Source organism: Sminthopsis crassicaudata, chromosome 4 (genome assembly GCF_048593235.1).
Source record: "Sminthopsis crassicaudata isolate SCR6 chromosome 4, ASM4859323v1, whole genome shotgun sequence".
Classification (NCBI taxonomy): Eukaryota; Metazoa; Chordata; class Mammalia; order Dasyuromorphia; family Dasyuridae; genus Sminthopsis; species Sminthopsis crassicaudata.
In genome coordinates, this window is record NC_133620.1 from 228,813,762 (window position 1) to 228,841,554 (window position 27,793).

Consider the following 27,793-nt stretch of genomic DNA (forward strand, 5'->3'; position numbering starts at 1 on the left):
AGTTAAGAACTCTTGCACTATGAGAGCCCTTCTGGGATGAAAGAAAAGGAAAAAAAGAAAGAGAAAATCTTGTATTTTTATTTTACAATTTTGGAGATTGGTGAAGAGGGAAACATAAGGTAGTTGTTTGGTGTGAAGATAATATTTAATAAATATGATAGTTGACAATATAGAATAAACATGATTCTAATAAATTAATTTTGGGGTAGCTATTACCTGCTTAGACTTCAGTCTGGTTTCTTTCTTTCTGTGTCACATATGTGAAGTGTAACTAGAAGTAATGAGGCTATTTCCACTAGCTACACACTGAATCACTCTTATTACTTTATAGTCACACTTCATATACTTTTGAAAACGAATAGATGACTTGGAAAAAATTGCTTAAGTCCTGTCCTTTACCAGCAATACAGGGAGCATACCTTGGACAGCTGCTCCCTCAATTGTGCTATTGTGCTCATATGTATGGATTTTTTTTTTCATATCATCATTGAGTTTTTCCCTTACTTTCACAACTGTGACACTCATTTAGCTTTGACTCTTTTCTTCTTGCATATTAGATTGTGAGTTTCACGAATCAAAAAGCATTCATGAAAATGTGAATATTGGTGTGTTCCAGGCTTGCCAGTTCATGGGAAAATGATATTGGAGTCCATTCTCTTGTCCTACCTTCCCAAACCTGCTTGGAGCTACTGTTGATATTATCAAGGAGTAATGATTTTTTGCCACCTTCTCTTCAATATATGAACTCCTTTCAGGTGAGAAACCAATAATATGTTTGCTTGGTTTTTGGTTTTGTGTGCATATTGATAGGGAAAAATGATTTATATGAATGTAATGTATGTATTTTTTTCTGTGTCCTTTTCTGAACTTCCTGATACTCGATTCTATTTTTTAAATGATTTATTGCTTTTTTTCTTTCTTTTTCTCCTTTAAAATTAAATTTTTTTTCATATTAGTATTGCTTATGTAAATATATGCTTATAAAGAACTTGAAGTATTGTTTTTGAATTATTATTTCTTAGATTACTGGATTCATAACTCATTCTCTAGCCTTTATGTACATCTAAAAACACCATAGCATCGTGAATATAGGTTGGACTTTTAGATTTAGATTCAAATCTTGCCTCAGATACTAAGGAATTGTGTTACCAAGGAAAACTCCAAGTTTTTAGTCCTTTCTGTAAAATGGATATAAGTAAAAGCATTTTCTTTATGGGGTAGTTGTGATGTTCAGTGAAATTAATGTATGTAAAGTATTTTGTTGTTTTTTAAAAACATTATTATAAACAATAAAATTCAACAAACATGAACATTTTACTAAATAGAGAAAAACATAAAAAGGGGCTTTTTATATATGTAATTATAGGGATTTTTTCTATGTAGAACTTTTTTTATATCAAATTTAACATGCTAAATCTGATACTACCCTACTTTTCTGTGTCCCTTTCTGAATTTCCTCTTTTTCTCCTGTTTTTAAAAATGATTCACTGTTCTTTTCTTTCTTTTCCTCCTTTTTTTCTTATTATAGTATCATTACACCCATAAAATACTTGAAATGTTATTATTATTATTATTAGTTTTTGTTACTACTATTATTATTATTACACTACCACCACCACCTTCATCACTATTACTACACCCTCTAAATGGGGTCTTTCCAGCATTAAGCATTTCTAAAATCTTCGAGAAGAAAGCCAAGAGTAATCATCTTGAGCAATTGTCTTTAATGTTGAGAATTTCAGCCTTCTTTTACTTTTGTCTTGAGCATAATTCTTTGAATAGAAATGGGTGATCTGTTTTCGTGCCAGCTTAAGAGTGATTCTACACACAACTGTGATGTAGTCAAAGTTTTATCTTTCCCCCAGTCCTTCTGCAATCTTGTCCTCCTCCTCGAGTATTCCCCTCTAATTCTTCTATCTTCCAACCTGTTCTTCATTTTGTTTTTGTTGCCATCTGGCTGGGTTAATTCTTGTCAATTTGCCATTACATTCTGCTTTGTTATCCATTCCCTCTCTTCCTCCCCAAACTCACTATTTTCTTTCTTCCTTACTGATTCTTCCCACATGGGAGTAAGTAACAAATGTTGACTAACTTCACTACAAATTCACTGTAATTTCATTGTTTTTTTTTTTTGCCCTAGTAAGTCCTTTTCTTAATTTCTTTCTTTCTTTTTTTTTTTTCTTTCTAAAACATTCCTAACAGCAGCATTTTCAAATCTTTCTTCCTCTCCTTTCCTTCCCTCTTTCACTCTCACCCCTAATATAAATTCAGCCCTTACTCTTTTAAATAATAATTATGCCCTGATATTTTACTGAAGAAATTGAAGCTATATGTCCTTAGATCTCCCACCTTTCCCAGTCCTTAATCTTTAGTTTCTTTCCTCAAGATTATCTTTAATATAGCCTGAATATATATTATTTTTATATTATATTCCTCTTAGATTATGAGCACCTACAGATCAAGGACCCTTCTTTTTTTTTTTTCCCCCTCTGAGGCTGGGGTTAAGTGACTTTCCCCCGGTCACACAGCTAGGAAGTGTTAAGTGTCTGAGACCAGATTTGAACTCCGCCCCTCCTGAATTCAAGGCTGGTGCTCTATCCACTGTGCCACCTAGCTGCTCCCTAGGGATCCTTCTTTGTTACCCTAATGCCTAGCATATAATATATTATGTATTAGTATATAATACATTATATGATTATTAATTGATTGATTGATATACACATAGGAAACAAGTTTAAAATAAATTACAGAGCAAATGTATTATACATTTATTCTGTATATGTTTGTGTATGTCTCTTCAGTTACAACTATAATTTAAACTTCTTGAGGGTAGGGTTTGTTTTCACTCTTTTTATTTGTACTTATTGTTCAGTCATTTTTCAATTAGGTCTGACTTCATGACTTCATTTTGGGTTCTTCTTGACAGAGATACTGTAGTAATTTACAAATGAGGAAAATGAGGCAAATAGAATGAGGTGACTTGCCCAAGGTCACACACAACCAGTAAGGATCTGAATCCTCCAGACCCCCCAGGGCCAGTGCTTTGGCCAACCACCAGGCTCCTCTTTTATTTGTATCCCCAGAATCTCACATGATGCATAACATAGAATAGGTAGTTTAAAAATGCTTTTTTGATTGATGTTAAGGGAATGAAAAGTTTAAAAGGTGATGAACAAAGGAAGGCTGATCCATTTGTTTCCTTGAGCTAGAAGATACCCGTTTTAAAGTTACTTTCTTTTTTAAAAAATGGTTTTATTAATGTCTTTCATCTTTATGTTATGATCATTTCTTGAGGAAAAATAAAAACCTCTCTTTCCCTTCCAGATTAAATCTTTTCTTGTAAGAAAAACAATGGAGTAAACACATTTCATATGGTGATCCTATTGGATAGCATTCTGACATAGTAATTCTCCCACCTCTCTGCTGTTAAAAGGTTTTTTCATTTACTCACTTAGGAAGTTTAGCTTCCTTTTTAGTGGACATTTGGGCAGCATAATGGATAGAGTGCTCAGCCTGAAGTCAGAAAGACCGACCCTAGACATTCAGTAGCTATTTCATTTCACTTTTCTTGCCTCAGTTTATTCATTTGTAAATGAATTGGAGAAGAAAATGGCAAACCACTCTAGTACCTTTGCCAAGAAAACCCCAAATACAGTCATGAAGTCAGACATACTTGAAAAACAAGCTTTCTTTTAGTAATTTTGTTGTTTACATTGTTGAAATCATTGTTCTTGTTATTCTTTTGGATCAATTCATATAAATCCAAAGTTTTTGCCAAACATAGAATTTTATGTCTGCATTAATCTCAACCTATTGTTATCTAAATATTTGTGTATAAAAACTCTACTTGTTAACCATTGGTAATGATGCTTCTATTTATCATCATTAATCAAAGAAGCTCTTAATGTTGCCTAGTGAGTAATTGCCGAAATGGCTATTTCAGTCTTAAAATAGTTGCCTGAGATATTGAGAGGTTAAGTCATTTGTCCAGGCTATGCAACCCCAAGCAAGTGATTTAGCCTCTCAATATCCTAGGCAACTCTTTAAAATTGAAATAGCCATTTCTGCAATGTGATGAAATGTGTATGTACTCCCATTTCAGCCCATTTGCAAAATCCAATCATGTGCAAATTGCTCCATGCTTTATAAAGCACTACTGCATACCCTGACTGATAGTTACTGACTAAGGTATTTTGTCCCTCTTTCCTAGGGATGAGGGTGGGAAGCATCTTAACTAGACAAAGTATCAGCTCACTTTCATCCTAGATAAAGGATAAGGGTAAAGAGAGAATGTTTATTTGTAAATATCAGATAGATTTTGTCTTTCTCATTCATTTTCTTAAGTGCTTATAATTATATATACATAAGTGCTATAATTCAAATAGGGAAAGTCCTATTAAACTTTAAAAATGTTTAGGTTTTCTCACTGTCACATCATTTAATGCTTGGTAGTGTAGTAAATTTAGTGTCAGGCTTGGAGTAAATAAGACCTCAGTTCCATTGTGACCTCAGATACTTTTTAGCTGTGGGATCCTTATTAATCCTGCTAGCCTTAGTTTCCTCATCTATAAAATGAGGATGATGATTGCACCTACTTTCTAAGATCAAATGAGATAATAATTGTAAAACACAGCACAGTGACTGGCTCATAGTAAGCATTGTGTAAATGTTAATTATTTTTAATGGATAGTATTTGTGAGGAAGGTTGGTAAAGATTTCAGTTGACCCAGAAGAAAAAAAACCAAAAACAAAAACTTGATCCAGATATCATTTCTATATTTGTAGTTCAATGGGTAATGCAAAATAGTGAGGAATATTTATTTTTCTGCAAAGTAGATTATTCTAGGTTTCCTCCTATTTTGATTATTTATTGTTAGAGTTATTAATATTGCTGACAGAGTCTGAAGAGTTTTTCTTGAGGTGGAGATATATAAGTGTTAAATATTTAAGTTCTTAACTTAAAGAGAGAGAGTATGATTTAGTGGATACAGCCCAAGAGCCCGAAAGAACTGGGTCCAAGTCTCACTCATGATTGGCTACATGACCCTGGGCAAGTGATCTAATCTCTTAATGTCCAAGACTTCTCTTTAAGACTGAAATTTGCTGAGAACATGCCGACTTGTATTGGTAAGTGGATTTTCCTCATTCTGGAGTACACTACATGGATAGAATCACAGACTCAGTTTCTACCCCTAACTTAAGGTCATCATTGAAGATGGTGCAATTAGGGACATCCTTTTTTTTTTTTGACCTTTTTGAGAATGTACAGAACTGGAAAAGCTGGGAAGGATCCCAGTCCCAGATTTTTGTTTTGTTTTCTCTTTAAAGGACATCTGTTTCCATTGCTATTTAAATTGAAACTCTCCATTGTGCATTTTGTAATTTGGTATTAACATGGCAAAGAGGTCGATTAGTAAGTTGCTCCATCTGTATAATATCCCTTCTCCTAACTCGTGCTTAACTCCTGCTGACAGCACCCAACAGGAACCTTCCTTGGAAAGTTCTTTGCCACTACAATGTAGGAATAGAATATTCCATGATCTAGGCCACTCAACTAAAGAAACCTTTTGAGTTTCTTCTGCTTCTGATTCCATTTAGATTCCTGGTGCCATGCAGAGTACATGGAGTTCTCCAAAGGAGAATAAAGTACCTAGTGTCAAGAAAGCTAGATTTGGAGTTAGAAGACCTTGGACTTCATCATCTCTCTGGAGTTCACTTTTCTCATTTTGAAAATGAGGAAGTTGGATCTGATGACTTTTGAGGTTCTTTTCTGTAAAGGTCCAGTTGTCTCTAAGTTATCCTTTTAGATTTAAAATCCTGTGACCAGTTTCCTGGTACTACCCATTGTGGATGGGCTTCTCCAAAGGAAAAAAATAGGCCCCAATTGAGAGAGTGCTAGATTTGGTTTTTGAAGATCTGGATTCAAATTCTACCTCTAACTTTCTGTGTGAACTTGGACACGTCATAACATCACTTCTAGCATGGATTCCTTTATATTTGATAAAGGCTGATTTTTTTCTTTTTTTTTCTTTTTTTTTTTTTTTTTCCCTGAGGCAGTTGGGGTTAAGTGACTTGCCCAGGGTTACACAGCTAGGAAATGTCTGAGGCCAGATTTGAACTCAGGTCTTCCTGACTTCAAGGCTGGTGCTCTATCCACTGTGCCATCTAGCCGCCCCAAGGCTGATTTTTTTCTATTGGTGCATCAGATATTGCCGATTCTGAATCGTGTTGTTTTCTGTGATGTTCATTGCTCAACAAGGCCAGTATTTTCTTATGTTTTATTGAAAAAAGTACTTCTGATATAGAGTCATAAGCAGTCATAAGCCTTTTCATTAATCAACAAGAGTTTTTTTTTTTTTTTTTGGTTTCCTAATGCAAAAATCACATTTTCCATCATATATATATATATATATATATATTTTTTTTTTTACCAACTGCTATTATGCCCACCGATATTAACCTGCAGGTTGATTTGTTTTGGAGGGCCTTGTCAAGTTCTTTTTGCAATTTCTCTGTTTAAACATCTGGAACAGATATTTTCACCTAGGCTTCTAAATTTGTTGTGGTAGACTCCTTATCTAATAATGCTCTTTTTAAGGACTGGAAGGCAAGGTGACCAAATATCCTATGAAATGATTTTCTGTATTGACTTCTGGTACAAAAATGAAATTAATTCACTGCCAAATAATGCTAACTTCTTTTTTCACTTGGATAGATAAATAATATCAGTGGAAGGTGAAGGAGGGTAATAAGCATTTATGTTACACAGTGCCAGGACTGTGCTAAGCCCTTTATAAATATTACCTCCTTTAATTCCTACAGGAACCTTGGAAAGTTTCCTACAGGAAACCCTGTTTTACAGTTGAGAGAAACAAGGTAAACAGGTTAAGTGACTTGCCCAGGATTACACATCTTTTATGTATTGGAGGCCACATTCAGATCTTCCTGTCTCTAGACTCAGTGCTTTATCCACTACACCACCTGCTTGACTCTAAGGGACCTCAGGATCCATCTAATCCTGCCCATTCATTTTACAGATGAGTTTCACACAGGTAATAAGCATCAAGGGGAGGGTAGGTGCTCTGTCTGCAAACATTATTGCTCTTCCAATTGTATCTCCTCTCCAAAGAGAACATTCCTTCAGCCATATATAGTTTTTTTTTTTTTTTTTTATTTCTTTGAGGATTTATATAGTGAGATTGCCAATATCAGTGTAGTCCACTTCTTCCAGTAGCCTATCAGCTCTTTAAGTCATGTAATAACTATCTCATATTGAGTTTCTATGGTTAAATTACATGTGTATGCCATATAAAAATTGTTTGATTATTAGAATCATCAATATGCATCAATGAAAAGGATTTTCACACTTCTTTCCAAGGCTAGGAATATTCTCTGTTGGCTCTCTGTGAGATCTATTTAAAGCTATCAGAAGAATCTAGGTGTTTGCCCCTTAACATCAGATATTGTAAGAACTGTGACAAATGCAACAGAGAAGAAGACTGTCAGAAGACTGTTTCTGCTGCAAACTAAGGACCCAGATGATTGACAGTTACTCCCAAACAGTAGTAAGATAGTAAGACATTCTGATATAACCATCTCTATATCTTTGAATGCTTTTTTTTTTTTTTTTTTTTTTTTGCAACAAAGATGAAGAAGGAAGTTATATTGATTCATGTGGTTCCAGAGAGAAACTGCTATTTTTTCCTCCCCTTCCAGTATTCCTTTCCTTTATTAAAATAGAGAACCACAAGTAGAATGCTGGTTATCATACTCAGGGAATAAATTTATTGCTGCTCTTGTCATTTTAGCAAATTTTTAAAAGTGCTTTACTTTTTAAATAAGCAGTTATTTTCTTTACCTCCTAGCTTTTACTCCCATTTCTAATTGAGGAAAGAAAACAAAATTGTTCTAAGGATAAACAAAAGAAATTTTCATTTCCAAAGTCAAGGAAATAAAATTTCCATATTGACTATGTTCAAAAGCATATGTCTCATTTTGCATCTTCAGTGTCACCTCTATGTCAGGAGGAGAATAGCATGCTTCTCATCTATCCCCTGTAATTGTAATTTGCCATTGTCTTGGTCTTGTCTTTTAAAGTTTATTTTTCTTCATAATGTTGCAATTATTGTATAAATTCTTCTCTTGCTTCTCCTTATTTTACTCTGCATATGTCTTTCTTTTTGTCTTTAACTTCTCTTTGAGATTAAACATAGTAGTGCTATTACTGGGTCAAATAGTTGGCATTATTTAGTGACTTTGGGGACACGGTTCCAAATTGCTTTCCATATGGATGGATGTAGTAATTTTAAATGCCTTTTCTCAAAAAAAAGGGTTGAAAGGGCTTATTCCAGTCTTGGACAATTTGGATGTGAAAAAGATAACATCCATTTCTAGAATACAGATGTTCATATTTTCACCATACAAGTAGTTTTTTTGGTGGGTTTTTGTTGTTGTTGTTGTTATTGTTGTTTTATTTTTATATGGCTCTCTTTTCCTTTCTCATTCCTCTGTCAGACATGGTCATTGTGGCTAGAAGCCCTTGCCACATGGGCCAGTATAATACTGCATCTTTAGTTGTTTCTTTTCTATTCTCTGAAGAGGACATAAAAAATGATGCAGAATCACAGAGCCCAGCACAGATCATAAATGCAACAATTAAAAGGGATTGTAGAAACCTAGAAATCGTTAGTCCAGCCCATTTCTTCTACAAATGAGGAAAGTGAGGTAAGAGCCATTTTTTTGCTTTTGTTCCCTATGTGATTATCCATAGGGTTGCAGCCTTTGACTGAATTCATCATCACATAATCTGCATTTTTTCTATGTTATATATTTGTCCAGAGACAGAATAGATGAGGACCAAGACATGAAGTTCAGTAGGGAAGAGCCAGCTGAGGAAAGATGGATAGTTCTCAAGAATGAAATTTAGAAGACATAAAGAAAAGCAGTTCTGAGGAAGAGGAAAAAGGAACATTGTTTAGGGAATCTATTAGCTTATCATGCTTTAGAAAGAAACGTACAGAAGAAGTACATGAAGTACAAGTACAAAAGTACAACAAAGTTAATGAATGGGGTGAATATAAAAATATGTCAGGATCCCATAAAAATAGTGTATGGTGTGCTCAAATTTAGAATGCAGTGAGGCACAGGAGGAAAGCCAAGGACAACAAAATATTTTTATTTTGTTTTATTCTGTTTTTTTATTAGCTATATTGGAGAAAACAGGAGAGGCTGGAAGAAGGGATAAGGCTGATGGTCACAGTGTAGGAGGGATGATAGACTAGAATTGACCCAAGTTGGTCTAGTACCAGATGATTTGAGATTGGGACAAAATGAACATTTGTAGACTTTTTGTCAGTTAAGTTTTATGTGTTACCAATAAACAAATATTTGTCTTGGAAGGAAATTTGCTTAGCTGCAACATAGAAAAAATATTCAGAACAGAGAAAAAATGCTCAATGAGGATGCAGCCTTGATTTAGTTGAGCTTTGCTTCCTTTTTTTGTGTGTTGCCCTTATTGATCAGACTGAGGCAATAGCTACAGTTCTTTGTTTCTAGACTTTTTTGTGCTCCAAACATCACAGTGCATTGTCATTGACTTGGTTGGCATGTAGTCCCCTGAGACAATTAGTTTTAATTACTTTTTATAGAGAAGAACTTGTCTAGCTACATGATGGGGCACAGGTAGATTTTCTTTCTGCCACAGGTAGAATGACAATTAAATGAATATGGAAAGAAGGCAGAAGTACTCAGCTCTTTTAAAAAAAATACACACACACATATACATATATATATATATATATATATATTTCATTAAGTAGTTCCCAGTTACTTTTTAAAAACCTTTTAAAATATTCATTTAAAAAATTAGGAAAGGTAGACAGTCATGGATATATAATGTCTTCTGTTATTATATGTGTTTTCTTGAAATGGACATCTATTGTTACATATTGAATTCTTTCTGATGTTCTACTGGGTTCTTAACAATGTTTTTTTTGCCCCATTTTCTTTTTCTTTTTCTGTTTTGTCTTTTCTTATTTTGTATTTAGTTTTAAATAAATAAAAAGATGAAGAAAAAGTTTACAATTTCCCCTTTTTTCCTGCCCCTCCTCCAATTCTTAAGGAAGCAAGTGATATAGTATCAATTGTATATGTGAACTTATGCAAAACATATTTGCATATTAGCCATGTTGCAAAAGAAAACATATACAGAAACACAAGAAAAATAAAGAAAAAAATATGCTTCAGTTTCTTCTCAGAGTTCAGCAGTTCTGTCTTTAGAAGTAGATAGGATTTTCACCATGGGTCCTTTGAAATTGTTTTGGATTATTGTCTTGATCAGAGTAGCTCCAGCTAAGTCTTTCATAGTTGTTCATCGATAGAATATTACTGTTACCACGTACAGTGTTTTGGTTCTATTCACTTTACTTTACATCAGTTCATTTAAATCTTTCCAGGATTTTCTGAAAGCATCTTGCTTGTTATTTCATATAATGTGATAGTATTCCATCACAATCATATAACACAACTTGTTCATTTATTCCTCAATTGATGGGCATCTCTTCAACTTCCATTTCTTTTCTACCACAAAAAGAACTGGTATATTTTTATACATTTAGATTTTTTTCTTTTTTTTGGATCTTTTTGGAATACATATAGAAAGCACCTTACTAAAACTTTCTTCTCTCCCTTTCTCACACCTTCTAAGTCTATAATCCAAAATCTTGACATGCCATGTTCAGTCATTCCCCAATTGATGGGCATGTTTCAATTTCCAGTTCTTTTGTTATTACAAAAAGAACTGCTATAAATATTTTTGTATATATTGATTCTTTTTCTTTTTCTTTGACCTCTGAGATATAGACCTTACAGTAGGATTGCTGAGTCAAAAGGTATGTAGTTTTATAGCTCCTTGAACATAATTTCAAATGGTTCTCCAGAGTGGTCCCAATTTTTTCATATCCTCTCCAGCATATCATTTTTCTTTTCACCTTAGCCAATCTGATAGATGCTGTCTTATCTCAGATTTAGGACTGCTTCACTCTTAATTTGCTTCTATGTTTTCTACTAAACATAATATTTGAACTAGAAAAGAGAAAACAAGAATGGGTAATTAGGGAGTTGATTTCCAAGAAACTGAAAGCATATTTTAGGATTGTAGATGTAGACTTGAGACTTTATATGTCACCAACCCTCTAATTTAAGAATTAAGGAAAGCTAAGGAAATTTGAGATCCAAGGAAATTAAGAGATTTGTCTAAAGCCAGACAAGTAATAATCACATAGAGGCAGAATTTGAATCTAGGTCCTCTAGTTCCAGGATGGCTAGTGGAAGAGTACTGGGACTGAAGTCGGACATACCCATTTTCCCAAGTTCAGTATCTTTACTGTATCTTTACAAGTATCAGTACTGCCCTCCAGTATCTTTGCCAAGAAAATCCCAAATGGATCACAAAAAGTTGGACATGACTGAAAGGACAGAACTACAAAATCTTTGATTCCAGAACTATTGTTCTGCACCATTACTGTAACACACTACCTCTTAACTGCCCTTATTGAGTTCTGTTTACCAGGTCTAGTATGAAGATCTGAGAAAACTTGGTGGGTATTACTACTTTTCAGTGAGTTTTTCGAGATTTTGAAGAATAGGTGAGTGCTGTAGGACTGGAGCTGCTGATCCTCCTATTCCTTTGGACTATGGACTCTGGGTTAGTTGTAGTAAACAAACCCAGAATTTGGGTTTGATATTGGGTGAGGAGGAATAAGAAAAAAAAACAAACAAAAACCAAAAAACATTTCCCCTGTAATCTTTCTTTCTTGATGCCTTTATCAATACTCAATCTTATATCCTTTTGGGTTACTTTGAGTTTCTGAATCTTTTTTTAATATTTCAGGATGACTGTACTAACCTAGTAGGTTATAAGGTTTCAGGTGGCCTGAAATTTTTTTTTATTTTTTTTTATTGAAGCCTTTTATTTTCAAAACACATGCAAGTATAATTTTTTACCATTGACCCTTACAGAACATTGTATTCTAATTTCTCCCTTCCCAATCTTCTCTCCTAGATGGCAAACAATCCAATAATATATGTCAGACATAGTAAAAATATATGTAAATCCAATATAGGCATATGTATTTCTACAATTATCATGCTGCACAAAAAAGATTAGGCCAAAAAGAAAAAAAAATGAGAAAGAAAATAAAATTTAAGCAAACAACAACAAAAGAAGTGAAAATACTATGCTGTGATCCACACTTAGTTCCCACAGTCTTCTCTCTGGGTGCAGATGGCTCTCTTCTTTACAAGATCATTGGAACTGACCTGAATTGTCTCATTATTGAAAATAGCCATGTCCTTCAGAATTGATCATCGTATAATCTTGATGTTGCCATGTACGATGAGCTTTTTTAAAGAGAGGCTCTGCAGACCTCTCTGAAATCATCCTATTGGTCATTTTTTATAGAACAATAATATGCCATAATATTCATTTATCACAATTTATTCAGCCATTCTCCAACTGATGGGCATCCACTCAGTTTCCAGTTTCTAGCCACTACAAAGAGGCTGCCACAAACATTCTTGCACATATGGATACCTTTCCCTCCTTTAATATCATTTTGGGATATAAGCCCAGGAATAACACTGCTGGGTTAAAGGGTATGCACTGTTCGATAACTTTTTGAGCATAGTGCCAACTTGCTCTCCAAAATGATTAGATCCATTCACAACTCCACTCACAATGTATCAGTGTCCCAGTTTTCCCTCATCCCCTCCAACAATCATCTGTATCTTTTCCTGTCATCTTAGCCAATCTGAGAAGTATGTAATGCTACCTCATAGTTGTCTTAATTCACATTTCTCTGATTAATAGTGATTTAGAGCACCTTTTCATATGACTAGAGATGGTTTCAATTTCTTCATTTGAAAATTTTCTGTTCATATTCTTTGACCATTTGTCAATTGGAGAATGACTTGAATTTTTATAATTAGATTCAATTCTCTATATATTTTGGAAATGAGTCCTTTATCATATAATGCTGGAGAAACTGAGCAAGATAGAGATTAGAGAACAATTTAACACTTTATTTGAAAGGGAGAAATTCACTGGGACCAAATGGATCCATGATTTGGTTCCAGGGCTGAACAAGACTATCTTCTCCAAGAATCCATCAGTGAATGTCAGATACAAGGTTCTTTTATAGGGTTACAAGAATAATGACATAATGGGGGAGGTATCTGGATGGGGATGACATAACAGAGGAGGTACTGGAGAGGCTCCGGATATTCTAATGATGTCTAAAATGGATAAAGACCTTTATCCCATCAAACATTAAGAGGGAATGATTATAGCCTAAGGTCTAAGATATTAGACCTTTATCCTAACGTTAAGAGGGAATGGTTATAACCTGAGGCAGAGTAACTGAATAGGACAATTAAGAAAACTGGGTCAGGACTTTAAAAGGGAACTGTGGCACAACAATCAGAACCTTTGATTGTAAAAATGTTTTCTCAATTTGTTGCTTCCTTTCTAATCTTGTTTGCATTAGTTTTGTTTGTACAAAATCTTTTTAACTTTATATAATCAAAATTATCTATTGGTGTTCAATAATGAGCTCCAGTTCTTCATTAGTCTCAAATTCCTTCCTCCTCCACAGGTCTGAGAGGTAAACTATCCTATGTTCTTCTAATTTGCTTATAATATCACTCTTTATGTCTAAATCATGAACCCATATCAACCTTATCTTGGTATATGGTGTTAGGTGTGGGTCAATGTATAGTTTCTCACATACAAATTTCCAGTTTTCCCAACAGTTTTTTCCAAATAATGGATTTTTATCCCTAATGTTGGTATCTTTGGGTTTGTCAAACACTAGATTGCTATAGTCATTGACTATTTTGCCTGTGAACCTAACTCATTCCACTGATCAACTAGTCTCTTTCTTAGCCAGTACCCAATGGTTTTGATAACCACTGCTTTATAATATAGTTTTAGGTCTGACACAGCTCAGGTGGTTTGAATGTTGATATTTATTTCTAAATATGGTTATCTTTGCAAAAAGTCAATAAAAAAAAAAAAAAGAAATTGAGCTTCTTTCATTGCCCAAGGCTGGAAGTAAGAGATAATCTTATGCAAATTAAATGCAAATTTGAATGTCTTTAGTCAGAGTCCAGATTCTAGTTCTACTCTTTTTTTTTTTTTTTAATTTAAATTAAAAATTTTTTTTGCTAAGGGGGAAGAGAAGGATTTGTCATAGTTGACATAACAAAGAGAGCTTCTCTTGGCCCACTATAGAAAGTACCAACCTTCAAGTAAAAGATTAGGGAATAATGACCCTACATGTTCTCCCCAGGATTTCAAAAGATTAACTAGATAGATTTTGCAAAGAACATTTGAACTGGGGGGGGCTTGAACTTTGAGAGACAATAATATAATAATCCTATCTACTCAGTTCTAAATCTCAGATGGCATAAATTTGATGGCATAAGTATTAAAAATGATAAACATGTCTCATATTTGAATTGTTCATAGATTTTCATGAATTGGTCATAGATTTAGAATTGGAAGGAATAGCTGTTGCTCATTTTTCAATCATTTATTTGAAGTTTTCTTGGGGATACTGGCAAACTTTGCCTTTTCCTTCTCCAACTCATTTTATAGATAAGAAACTGAGGCAAACAACATTAAGCGACTTGTTGGTGGTCATATAACTTAGGTTTTCCTGACTCCATTTCTGCTGTTTATCCATTGCACCATCTAACTGACCAGGAGCCACCTAATCCAAATTAATCATTTTACAGATGAGTAAACTGAGGCCAGATAAGCTTAAGGAACTTGTCCAAGGTCATAAGGTGGTGAGTGGGAGAGTTTGGATTTGACTCTAAATCTTTTCCCTTCTCATCATTGAACTGTGCTTATCACTTTAATCTCCACAATTTCATTCAAGCTTTGTAATAGCTTTGTCAAATGGTGCAGGTGGTATTATTAACCCATTTTGCAGATAAAGATGTAGGGACCCCATTAGCACCCTGGATGCCTTAGAATCAACCAGTCAGGATAAGCAAAAATCTTTATTCTAGGTCTTTAGAGATAGAAATGGAGAGTGAACATGGAGGATCTCTGCAACCTCACCACCTCAGTCTCTCTCCCAGAAGTGACCCTGGCTAGTTTCCCTGCACCTCCTAGTCCTCCACAATTCTCTGTATACACCAAACGATTGGGCCAGCACAGGGTAGTGGGAAGGGACATTTTCCAAGCATATTCTTATAGAGCAGGGGTTCTCAAACTACGGCCCATGGGCCAGCTGCAGCCGCTGAGGACGTTTATGTGGCCCCGTCAGGTTATGGCAAATGGGCTGAGGGGCGGAGACAGTGTGAGTTTTTATTTTTTACTATAGTCCGGCTCTCCAACGGTCTGAGGGACAGTGAACTGGCCCCCTATTTAAAAAGTTTGAAGACCACTGTTATAGAGTATTATAGAGTATAGAGTCCAATTGGTAATTAGCTCTTTTGTCCGACCTCAGTGTATTGACTCAAGAGTTTCAGCCCTTTACATAAAGAAACTGAGGCTCAAAGCTATTGTTAGCATCTCCCTATTAAATTACACAGATAACATTTCTTCTTAAATCCAAGCTAAGTTTCTGTCATTTCCCCATTCTTGAGTATGAAACGCTCTGCTCTCTTCCAGTTGAAGTTGAGTCTTGGTATCAGAGGAGTGGAGTGTGCGTGATATTTTATTGCTTCTAGGGAAATATAACAGTGGTTTTGGGGTCCCCTGACCTTGAGGCTTCTGTTCTCTCAATCTATCTGATTCCAAAGTCCTCTGGCTTTGCTCCCCAAGCACCCAACCTAACCTAGGAATGCTATTGTTCTGATAATCTGCCTGATTCTGGAGACCACTTCTCAATTCATTGCTGACTGTCCAGATAGATAATCTGCTGGTCAGTGATAACCAAATTCCTGGAGATCCCCTCAATTCATTGCTGACTAGTAATCTTATCAGGGAGAACAAAATTCTGGAGACCACTCCTCCATCCTATCTATGAGCCATAGAATTAGCATATCAACTATCGAAGCTGGATAAATGCTTTTGTTTTCCTGCTAATTTCTTTTTAGAAATTCAAGCCTGCTTTATTTATTTTATTAAAGCTTTTTATTTTTTTATTTTCAGAACATATGCATGAACAGTTTTTCATCATTGACCCTTGCAAAATCTTGTGTTCCAATTTTCCTTTCCTCCCTCCCCACCATCTCCCCCAGATGGCAAGTAATCCAATATATATTAAACATAGTAAAAATATACATTCATTCCAATATGTTTACATAATTATACAATTATCTTGCTGCACAAGAAAAATAAGATCAAAAAGAAAAAAAATGAGAAAGAAAACAAAATGCAAGTAAACAACAAAAGGAGTGAAAATGCTATGTTGTGGTCCACACTCAGTTCCAATAATTCTCTCTCTGGGTGCAGATGGCTCTTTTCATCATAAGATCATTGGAACTTGTTGAAAAAAGTCATGTCTATCAGAATTAATCATCATATAATCTTGTTGTTGCCATGTATAATGATCTCCTGGTTCTACTTATTTCCCGTAGCTTAGTTCATGTAAGTCTCTCCAGGCCTCTCTGAAATCATCCTCCTGATTATTTCTTATAGAACAATAATATTCTATAGCATTCACGTACCAGAACTTGTTAAGCCATTCTCCAATTAATAGGCATCCACTCAGTTTCCAGTTTCTTGCCACTACAAAAAGGGCTGCCATAAATATTTTTGCACATGTGGGTCTTTTCCCCTCCTTTATAATCTCTTTGGGATATAAGCCTAGTAGAAACAACTGCTGCCAAATCTGTTTTGTAATGGTGTTATTATTACAATAAATTTTGACTCTTGGCTAAGGAGATGGGTTCATCTTCAAATTCTTTTGAAATACTTTGCAACTGGTATGTGACCTCAAACTTTTGGAGTCCCCTTTCCAACCCCATGGATTTTTATAAAAGAGAAAGTATACTATCTCAAGGTATAGAGTACAGTAATAGAATAGTAGATGGAGCATGGTCTGGAGTCAAGAACACCCAAGTCCTCATATGGTCTCAAAAATCTACCTCTTTGAATAGGCAAATTCTTTAATCTCTCTCTGCTTTCCTCTACTGAATAAGTATCATAATACCTTCTGTCTCCCAAGATTGTTGTAGAGCTCAAATGAGGTAATATTCATAAAGCACAGTAGTTGGTGCTTATGCTTATTCCCTTCTTTCCTTTCCTTGCGCTTGGATTTTGCTATAGCATTACTGAAGGTCTTGAAGAGTTTGTGAGTAAACCTGAGTGGTTTTGTGGACCACATGCTAGAGGACACTTACCCTTGAATCTCATTACCCACTGGCTGGCTCAGAGAGGTTTCTTAGGGAAGATGAGCATAAGGCTTTCTCATTGTTGTTTTCATAGTGAATCACGACCAAACAGTGGTAAGGGAGCAGAGGCAAGAAATGAGGACACTAAAAGAGGATTACAGTCAAACACTCCAGTGTTTGGTCAGAGCTGCATGTCTAATACCTAATGATGATAACAATAGCTAACATTTATATAGGCTCTTAGTTTTGCAAGGTGTTTTACATATATTATCTCATTTGATCTTCATAACAACCTTGTGAACTGAAAATAAGTTGAGACCTAGGAAAACTGAAAGCCACAAAATAGGTTTTGATGTGTTTTATATTTTAGCCATTTTATTCTCATTTAACAGATGAGGAAACTGAGGGTGGGAAAGGCCATGTGAATGACCAAGGATCACTACTATGTATTTGAACCTCACTCTTCCCAATGCTTCTTTGTGTGCTGTTCCTATCATTGTGATCTATTGGTTTATAGATCTTCATAGAAAATCTCACCTCCTTTGGTTAAGGTTGGCATTTGCCTGATTAGTTTTTAGCAATTTCAGACTGATTGATTGATGTAGAGTATCTGGAACACAAAGGGTGTGGATGAAGTTCCATCTGAAAAGGTGAAATGCAAATTCAGACTTAGTTGTAATAATTAGCCATTCTTTTAAAAATAGCAATTCTTTGGGTCTTGGTACTTTTGTGTCTATATAGAATTATCCTGGTCTCTCAATCCTGCTCTCTACTCCTTATATTGATTACTCTCAGATAAGACCTCCCTCTGTTTATCATTTATAAAGGTTATAAGCATTCATGGTGGGTATCCATTTAAGACAGCTTTTATAGTGTGATTGCCCCATTCATCTGCTACTTTTTAACTGAAGGCACCAAACATGTTAGCATCTTCACCGTAAGAGAGCTGATGTGAGGAAATGTTTTTGTAAGACATCAAATCATCTCTGCCATGTTTTGCCATCCATGTCTATCTTAGAATCCAAACACGTGGTAGAGACAGTGTTCTTGACAGTTATCAAATTTCAGTATCCATGGGCCACACTTAACACATTCCTGGAAACAGAATTATAATTGAGAATGCTATAAACTGTATCTGAATAAACAATCATTCACATAGTAGGGTGATATTTCTGACATAGGGAATGTTGCCCACTAAAAATACATGTGTGTGTATGTGACACACACATGTATATATATGTAGGTGAAAACATGCCTGTGTATGTATAGATAGACACAAAGGGGATAGAGTACCTTTGGAGTCAAGAAGTCTCATCTTCCTCAGCTCAAATTCTACTTCAGACATTAGCTGTATGACCCTGGGTAAATCACTTAACCTGTTTGTTTCAGTTTTCTCACCTATAAAATGACCCGGAGTAGGAAATGGTCACTGTCTTTGCAAAGAAAACTCCAAATAGAATCACAAAAGTCAGACATGACTAAAAAACTCTACAGATAAATAGATATAGATGAGTATGTATATAAAATACATAGCCACACAGACATATATGAACACATATGCATACATGTATATATTTGCATATATAAAATCAGAAACATTATTATACTAAATCTAGTATAAATAAATCCTTAGATCGTGGACAATATTTGAAAATATATCTGAAAGCAGGGAAAGTTGCCCAACCTCTAAAGGCTAACAAATGAATGGAAGGAGAGAGGGATTTTGGTTTGGGGGTTTTTTTTTTTGGAAGGTGGGGTAAAGGAGTGCTAGCTGGAAGATGAATCACAGGATCACAGAGAGAATGACTAAGGCTAAGGCTGAAGCAGAGCCAAGCTGCAAAGTAACAGGAAAATAAAGTGGAGGTCAACAAAACAGCATCAAAGGCCAGGGTCTACTGAATTCACTCACCAATGAAAGCTGACTTTCCCTCAACCACTGACTGCATAAGTCACTGCTTGGAGCTACCAGTCTTGGGGCCAGTCACAGACTCCTTCTCCTTTGTTGTCCTCCTTCCACTCTATCTCCATGACTTACGGGAATTCTTAGGGGATTTGTAGCATCATGTTGTTTAGAGCCGATTTACTAGCTATGAAAGGAAATCAAGTCTCATTATTTTAAATAAATCAATCAGTAAGTATTTATTAAGCATCTATTATATGCCAGGTACTGCATTTGGAACTAGGGATAAAAATGTACATATACATAAATCATAGTATATATTTTCTTAGTCTATTACCCTTTCCTCTGGTCCCCTTGCTTTGTTTTGTTCTTATTTTTCCTGTAGAGGCTCCCTTTGATACTCAAAATTGAGTTCCAGAAAGAAGCTGCTGGGGCAAGGGCTAGACCTGGATCAGTCCTGAATGTAGAGATCAGGAAGAAGAACTGGCTATGAGATCTGAGTCTAAGAGCAGAGAGAGGAATACTTGTACAGAGCACATCAAGGAGCAAGACTGATGTGAGTTCATTTACCTGCCAGCCAAGCCTGCAGTAAGTGGCTGAGCCCCGGAGATGCAAATCACCTTAAATGGAGAATTGACTGCATTATTATTAATAACCACAGCTCTAAGGTCAACAAAAAAACAAAAGCTGAACATAATGGCCCGAAACACTATTAGTTGGCTTTGCAGGACCACTAAAGTAGAGCCTCTGCAAGCTGGTAATGATGTTATTCTTCATCTTCATAGAACTAAAGAAATCAATAAGAGAAAGCCAAAGAAAGTCAATCCTTCATCAAATAATCAAATCTGTGGTTCTGGCCCAGAAGAAAGCTTGCATGTCACAGTAAACAGAGCCTGTGAATCTAGAGGTCCTGGTTTCAAATGGCACTTTAGATATTTATTATCTGTGGAATCCTGGACTGATCACTGGGCCTCAGCTTTCTCATTTGTGAAATAAGGAAGTTGGATCTGATGGCCTCTACCATTCCTTTTAGCTCTAGAACTCTGAAACTATGAAAACAAGCACAGATGTGTTCCACAGAAATTACAGAACAAGACAGTTTGAACATCTCAATGTAACATTAAGAGAGCTAGACCTTCATTGAACCCAATTTTCTTTCCATTTCAAGCAGTTCTAAAAGTCAAAACAAAACCACGATTCATTTTTATTCTAGAAACCATCTTAACAGTAAAGTTTAAAAAAAAAAAATCTTGGGTGTTTCCATGTATGTACATATATGTATATGTGTGGCTATGTATTTTATATACATACTCATCTATATCTATTTATCTATCTATCTATCTGTATAGTTTTTTAGTCATGTCTGACTTTTGTGATTCTATTTGGAGTTTTCTTTGCAAAGATAGTGACCATTTCCTCCTACTCTGGGTCATTTTATAGGTGAGAAAACTGAAACAAACAGGTTAAGTGATTTACCCAGGGTCATACAGCTAATGTCTGAAGTAGAATTTGAGCTGAGGAAGATGAGACTTCTTGACTCCAGAGGTACTCTATCCCCTTTGTGTCTATACATACACAGGCATGTTTTCACCTACATACATATATGTGTGTCACACACACATATGTATTTTTAGTGGGCAACATTCCCTATGACAGAAATATCACCCCACTATTTGAATGATTGTTTATTCAGATTCAGTTTATAGCATTCTCAATTATAATTCTGTTTCCAAAAAAGTCTCCTGTCTGAGCATTGACTGTGTTCCATAGATCCTTTTATCTAGTATTCTGTTAGAGGAGGAAAAGGATATCTTTATGCATAATTGGAAGATAATGATATCAGTAATGAGAGCTGCCATTTATATAATGATTTATGGTTTCTAAATACAGTCTTTCATTTGAGTCTTACAGCAGGCATGGGAGGTAGGTAGGTTAAGTAACATTATCATCCCCATTGGAAAGATGAAAAAACCGAGGCTCCTAAGGTCATAATACAGTGTTGGATGTAGGACTTTTAATTACAAATCTAGTCCTTATCCCATTTGAACCCTAATCTTCTCCTAGTCAGTCAAAATAATTGGAAGTATTAATGAGAGCTTACATTTGGAAATTCCTGTGTGCTTCTTTAAAATAAAATATTACTGAATCCATTTATATTTTAACATTTTAAAAAATGTGGTAAATGATTCTGACTTTCTAAGGATGCTTAGGGGATAGTGTTGATGGTTGGACCTGCCTAAAAACAGGTGCTAAGGATTTTAAATAACCTTACCAGTGGCATTCATAAGTTTCTCATGATGAAATAACAATTTGGGATATAAAATTGATTGCAGAAATCAGGATATATTTGAACCATATTTTTAAAAGTTTCCATGTTATAGACATCATTTCAAACGCTCATGATTTTATTTAGGAAACAAGAGGCCTACATTTGGAGTCAGAACTGAATTGAATCCTGCTCCAGACGTTGACTTTGCCAAAGGATTCAATTCAGTTCTGACTCCAAACCTAGGCCTCAGTTTCCTCATCTGTAAAATAGGAATGATGATAGCATCTATCTCCTAGGCCATTGTGAGGATCAAATAAGATAATATATATAGAAAAACACTTAGCACAGTGCCTGGCACATAACAGATGCTTGTTTGCTTCTATTGTGTGACTTTGGACAAGTCCTGTGCCTCAGTTCAAAAAAAAGGAGGGTAATCATAACAGCAAACATTTAACCAGGATTATTAAGAGAATCAAATGACATATGTAAAATGCATAAAAAGGACTACAGGAATGTTAGTAATTATTATGACATACATATACACACATATGTACACATTCATACACACACACACACACACACACACACACACACACACACACACACACACACACACATATATAAGGTTAAGACCCTACAAGGAACACGTGTTTTTGTGCAGTGTTAATTCTTTTTTAAGTTTCTTTTTCTGAAAGAGAATTTAAGAACTTTTCATTGTCACCCTTACCTCCTGTATGTGGGATTTTATACATTCATGTTTCCTTTTGAGAAAGGAGATGGAAATCCTTTTTCTTCATTTTTCCTATTTTAAAATAGCAGGTATGCTGAGTCTGGCACATCCTTGTGAATTTGATTGTATCTTGTGGGGATATCATTGTCCAACAGAGAATGTTATAAAGCTTAAATTTAAATTTGTACATTTGGCCCCAGGCTTTCTTGGGACATAAATATTTAATAAGGATACTTTATCTATTCAAAGGATTTAGTTGACTCCAAGATTTCTCTGAGAGAGATTTTTCCAGATTAATTTCTATAGTATAATTTTTCATTTAGCAGACTCTTAATTTCTGGTATAATTATTTAAGCTTACATGGCCCATGATAGTGCTTATCTAATCACTAAGTGCTTTTAATCTTTTCTTTGTATAACTGCTGTTTTTAATCTCAAAGGAAATATTTATAAAGCATTTAACCCAGGGCACATAGTAGGTACTTAATAAATTAAATGTTTCTCTTCCCCATCCCAACTGTACTGTGCCTAAGAGCAAGAGCATCCCATTTCTTCATACTCAGAGCTCTCCTAGAACAGATAAAAGGCATCTGGGTGGCACAGTGGATAGAGTGCCAAGCCCAGTCAGGAAGACTTCTCTTCATAAGTTCAAATGCGATTTTAGGCAATTGTTGTATGACCCTGTGCAAGTCCCTTACCTTAACCCTGTTTGCTTCAGATTCCTCAACTGTAAAATGAGAAGGAAATGGCAAAACCGTCATTACATATTTGTCAAGAAAACCCCTATAATGGGGTCACAAAGAGTTAGTCACAATTGAAAAATGACAACAAAAAGGACAAAATAGGCTTCCTTTGAAGGTTCTGACTTCTCTTACTATGAGGGGTACTTGTTGGGGATGGTATATACCAAAGGTGTCAAACAGCCCAGAGTGGGACCAGAACCAGATTAAAATGTAATTAGAAAATATTTAACAAAAAACTCTGGAAAAACTTATATGAACATAAGTGAAGTGAGCAGAATCAAGAGAACAAAATTTTGTGATGACCAACTGAGAAGGAGCTCTTTTCAACAGGGAAGTGATTCAAGGGAATTCCAATAGACTTGTGATGGAAAGTGCCATCCACATCCAGAGAATATTATGGAGACTGAATGCATAGTATTAAATCACTTTTTTATTGTTGTTTGCTTTGCTTGTTGTTTTTTTTTTCTCTTTTTTTCCTTTTTTATTTGATTTTTCTTGCACAGCATGATAAATATGGAAATATATTTAGAAGAATTACAATTATATTGGATTGCTTGCTGGCTTGGGGCAGAAGGAAGAGGGAGAAAAATTTGGAACGCAAAGTTTTGCAAAGGTGAATGCTGAAAACTATCATTGCATGAATTTGGAAAAATAAAATATTATTTTAAAAATATCTAGTGATATAAATAAAAATATAATAGAACATCAGTATTCTTTATATGTAGCTTTCTAAGTCAATATACATCCCTCAGAAATTTTTTTTCTCTGGTTTAATGGTCCTATTTCTATTTAAGGATTCTTGTTCAGATGTGGGTTGAATGAGTTGACCTTGTAATTCTAAATGGCAGTGTTTGGCAATGAGTTTTATTTTTTTAATTATACAAGAGGGGCTTATCAGGAAATTTATTGATATAGAATATCTAGTTCCCTGGCAACAACAAATAAATAAGATATTACTCTATTTAGAAATAAATACAGCAAAAATATATGCTAGGAAGTCACAACAAAATTTCATAATATTGTCCTTCCTCAAAGAAAAATTCCATTTCTTTAAATGCCTTGCAAGGTTTCCTGGATTTAAAATCTAAAAACAATCTGTCAACTGAGTAGAAGAAGACAAGTCTTTAATCAAGAACTTTAGGGGTCAAGTTGTTTACTTATGTCACAAAATCTAAGAATTGAAAGGGACATCAGAGGCCAGCTGGTCCAACCCCTGCTCCAAAAAAAAAAGAGCCCCTGCTGTAACATAGCTGACAGGTGGTCATCTAGCTTTTGCTTGAAGACCTGCTTTGAGTGGTAATACAGACTTGAAATGAGGAAGAACTGGGTTCCATTCTTTCCTTAGGTCTTTATTGGCAACGTGGCTTTAATTGGGCAAGTCACATAACTGCTCTCAGCCTCATTTTCCTGATCTGTTAAATGGGGTAATCACAGCACTAATCTGAACAGGATAGGTGTGAGGACCAAATATATAAGATTACGTATATAAAATGCTTTGCAAACATTAAAGCATATGTCAGTGTTAGCTATTTTCAGTGAAGAGGGAACCTGCCACCAAGGGACACATTTTGTTTTTTGGTTAATTATCATAATTAGGAAATTTGTCCTTATATTAAACCTGAATCTATCTCTATTTACCTTCCAATTGTTATTTTTATTTAATTCATTTTCACAGACATTTATTAAGTAACTACCATATGCACAGTAGATAGAGAATAGATATTAAAATGAGAAGAAACTTGAGTAGAAGTCATACCACCTGTCTGTTTTGATCTTAGATAATATGCTTTTTTTCCCTATCCTTCCCCAGTAGCTATCTACATTAGTAGAAATAGTTTCCTTACTAGGAATGCCCTTTGTTATGAAAAATTGCATGTCTCGTTCAAGAAACAAAAATATTTCGAGGAGATGGAAGAGACTGAGAGTTATGATAAGATCCTTGGTCCTATCCTCGTGGAGCTTTACAGTGTCCTAGGAGAAAAGGACAAATACCCCGAGAGCTATCATACGTGAGTTGTGCATAAAGGAGATGTCACAAAGGGCTAACTGAAGCCCAAGTTGGGAAAAGGTGCCGGGGAAATCCAGCAGACTTCTCAGAGAGAGGCGCATGTTTTCTGAAGAAATACACACACATATATGCATGTGTATATATGTGTATATTTATGATGATGATGGTGATGTTATATATGTATATATATATATATATATATATTTATGGATATATATATACCTGTACATATACATACACACATCTCTATGTCTATAAGTAGATGGTAACTAGATGGCTCAGCGGAGAGAGCACTGGCCCTAAAATCGGGAGGATCTGAGTTCAAATGTGGCCTTAGATACTTAACACTTAGTAACTGTATGTGCCTGGGCAAGACTTAACCCCAATTGCCTTGTCCCCAACCCCCAAATAATAAAAATGATAAGATATATAGTGTATATGTATACTATATATGTGTAGGTAGGGGTGTGTATATGTGTGTGTGTGTGTGTACATGTGCTTGGTTCAATAATGTGAAATTCAACTACATAAATTTTGTTTATAAAAATGTTTTAGGGGCAGCTATAGTTGGCGCAGTGGATAGAGCACTGGCCCTGAATTCAAGAGGACCAGAGTTCAAATCTGATCTAAGACACTTAATACTTCCTAGCTGTGTGACCCTGGACAAGTCACTTAACCCCAGTTGCCTTAGGGAATAAGCAAAAAAATTAATATATGAATATATTATATCAATAAGTAAACATTTATTAAGCACCTGCTGTATGCCAGGGACTGTGCTAAGAGGGGATACAAAAAGAAGCATTAAACAGCCCCTGCCCTTTAGGAGCTTAGAGTCTAATGAGTGAGAAAGCATGCACACAAAATATATGTAAACATATACATGTACAGGATGAATTGGAAATGATTAAAAGAAAGAAAGCACCCACATTAAGAGGAGTTAGGAAAGCCTTCCTGTTGAAGGTGGGGTTTTAGTTGGGATCTAAAGCAGCAGGGACGTCAGTAGTTTGGGGAGAGGAGGGACAGAATTTCAGTTTGGGGGACACCCAGAGAGATTCCCCAAACTTGAAAGGTAGCTGGGGAAAGAGAGAGTGAGAGTGTGTGCACGTGTGCATTTTTCCCCTTTGAACCTTGGTAATTACTGAGACCTGAATTGAGAAGGGGATTAATGTGTTACCAACTTCTTGGAGCTAGCAACTTCTGATGATAAAAGTGCTTCTAGAATTTGGCCAGGTGAGCTTTATTTATTTATTTATTTACTATTTTAAATAATAATTTCTTCTTCAAAATTTTCTGGTTTTTTTCTTCTTACAGTTTCCTTTATATTCCATCTCTAGTAACTGATTTGTGGCAGCAAAAGAAAAAGTATAAGGGCCCAGATCAAACAGACTATGTCTAGTTGTATTTCACATCATCAGACCATTCACGGCTGACTTTTTATTTAATGCCATCCATTAGTCAGAACATATTCCTTAAGTACCTATTGCTTGTCAAGTTATTAGTTATTGGGGGTATAAAGACAGGTATAAGAGAATCCCTGCCTTGTGGGAGCTTACACTCCATCAGAAATGATGATACACACATATATACACATGCGTATGCATGTATATACGTATTATACATATGTATATGCAGCACAATCTATATATGTGTATACACACATGCATGTGCACACATAGTATTGTATGTATTTTTTTTGGTATATATACATATGATATATTTTTTTGAGTAGGAGAGTATCATGGTTAGGGACATATAGATGTAGTTTTTTGAGGAGGGTAACATGACTATGGGTATTTATATATTTGAAAATATAGTATTGTGTATATATTACATATATATATACATATACAATACATATAGTTTCTTGAATAGGAGAATAACATGATTATGGGTTTTTATGTATATATGTACATGAATGAAAAATAAAAAAATAATTTTAAAGAGGAAGGCATTAGCAAATTTGTAGATCATGAAAGGACTCAGGTAAATCTGAGATGTGCTTTTGAAGGAAACTAATGTTTCAAAGGGTGAAGAGAGAGTGCATTCCAAACATGGAGTGCAGCTTGTACAAAGGCCCAGAGAATCATGAATAACAAGAAAGTTGTTCTTGTGGTGGCGGTTATAATAATAATAATAATAATAATAATAATAATAATAATAATAATAATTATTATTATTATTATTATTATTATTATTATTATTATTATTATTGGGGAGTCATGCATATTAGAAAATAGGTTAGCGCCAGACTGGAAAATGTTTTAAATACTAAATATTGGAATTTTGATTTGATTCTAGAAGTAATGGGATAGCTGTTGGAGTTTTTTGAGTAGGGGAATGAGATGAGATGATCAGACTTATACTTTATGAATTTCATTTTGGTAGCTCTATAGAGGATATCCAAGATGGGAGAGAAGTCAGGTGTAGGGCATCAATTAGGAGTTCTTTGTGTAATAGTCTAGGTAAGAATGGGAATGGTGTTTATATGAGACAAGACATGAAAGATACTGTGGAGGTGGCTGGGACAAGATCTGATTAATTGTGTTGGGTGATAGATAGCCAAGAATTGAAAATTAACACTGAGGCTTCAAAACTTGGGTAGCTTGAAGGATGATTTTGCACAAAATGGAAAAATCACAAGAGGGATAGAAATAGGGAATAGGTGATAAATTTGGATTTTGAAATATATATGAAGAGCTAGTTCAAAATATCTAGTAGGAGATGGTGATAAAAAGAAGAGATGATATTTTACTTAAATGACTTATGCTAGAAAGAGATCATAGACTTTTGAGTTG

The 27,793-nt window shown here is 35.0% G+C and overlaps 1 protein-coding gene across 3 annotated transcripts in view; it reads left to right on the forward strand.

The window, feature by feature from the left end:
- The window catches only part of UBE3D (ubiquitin protein ligase E3D), a 303,942-nt gene that overhangs the window by 131,044 nt on the left and 145,105 nt on the right, over window positions 1–27,793 (forward strand). For 2 of the 3 annotated variants that reach the window (XM_074310433.1, XM_074310435.1), the window contains exon 9: window positions 617–755. In XM_074310433.1, coding sequence (XP_074166534.1) covers window positions 617–755 — 139 coding nt within the window. Of the gene's footprint in view, window positions 1–616; window positions 756–19,634; window positions 19,860–27,793 lie in introns of those variants that run through there. The other variant, XM_074310432.1, reaches the window with a different exon arrangement.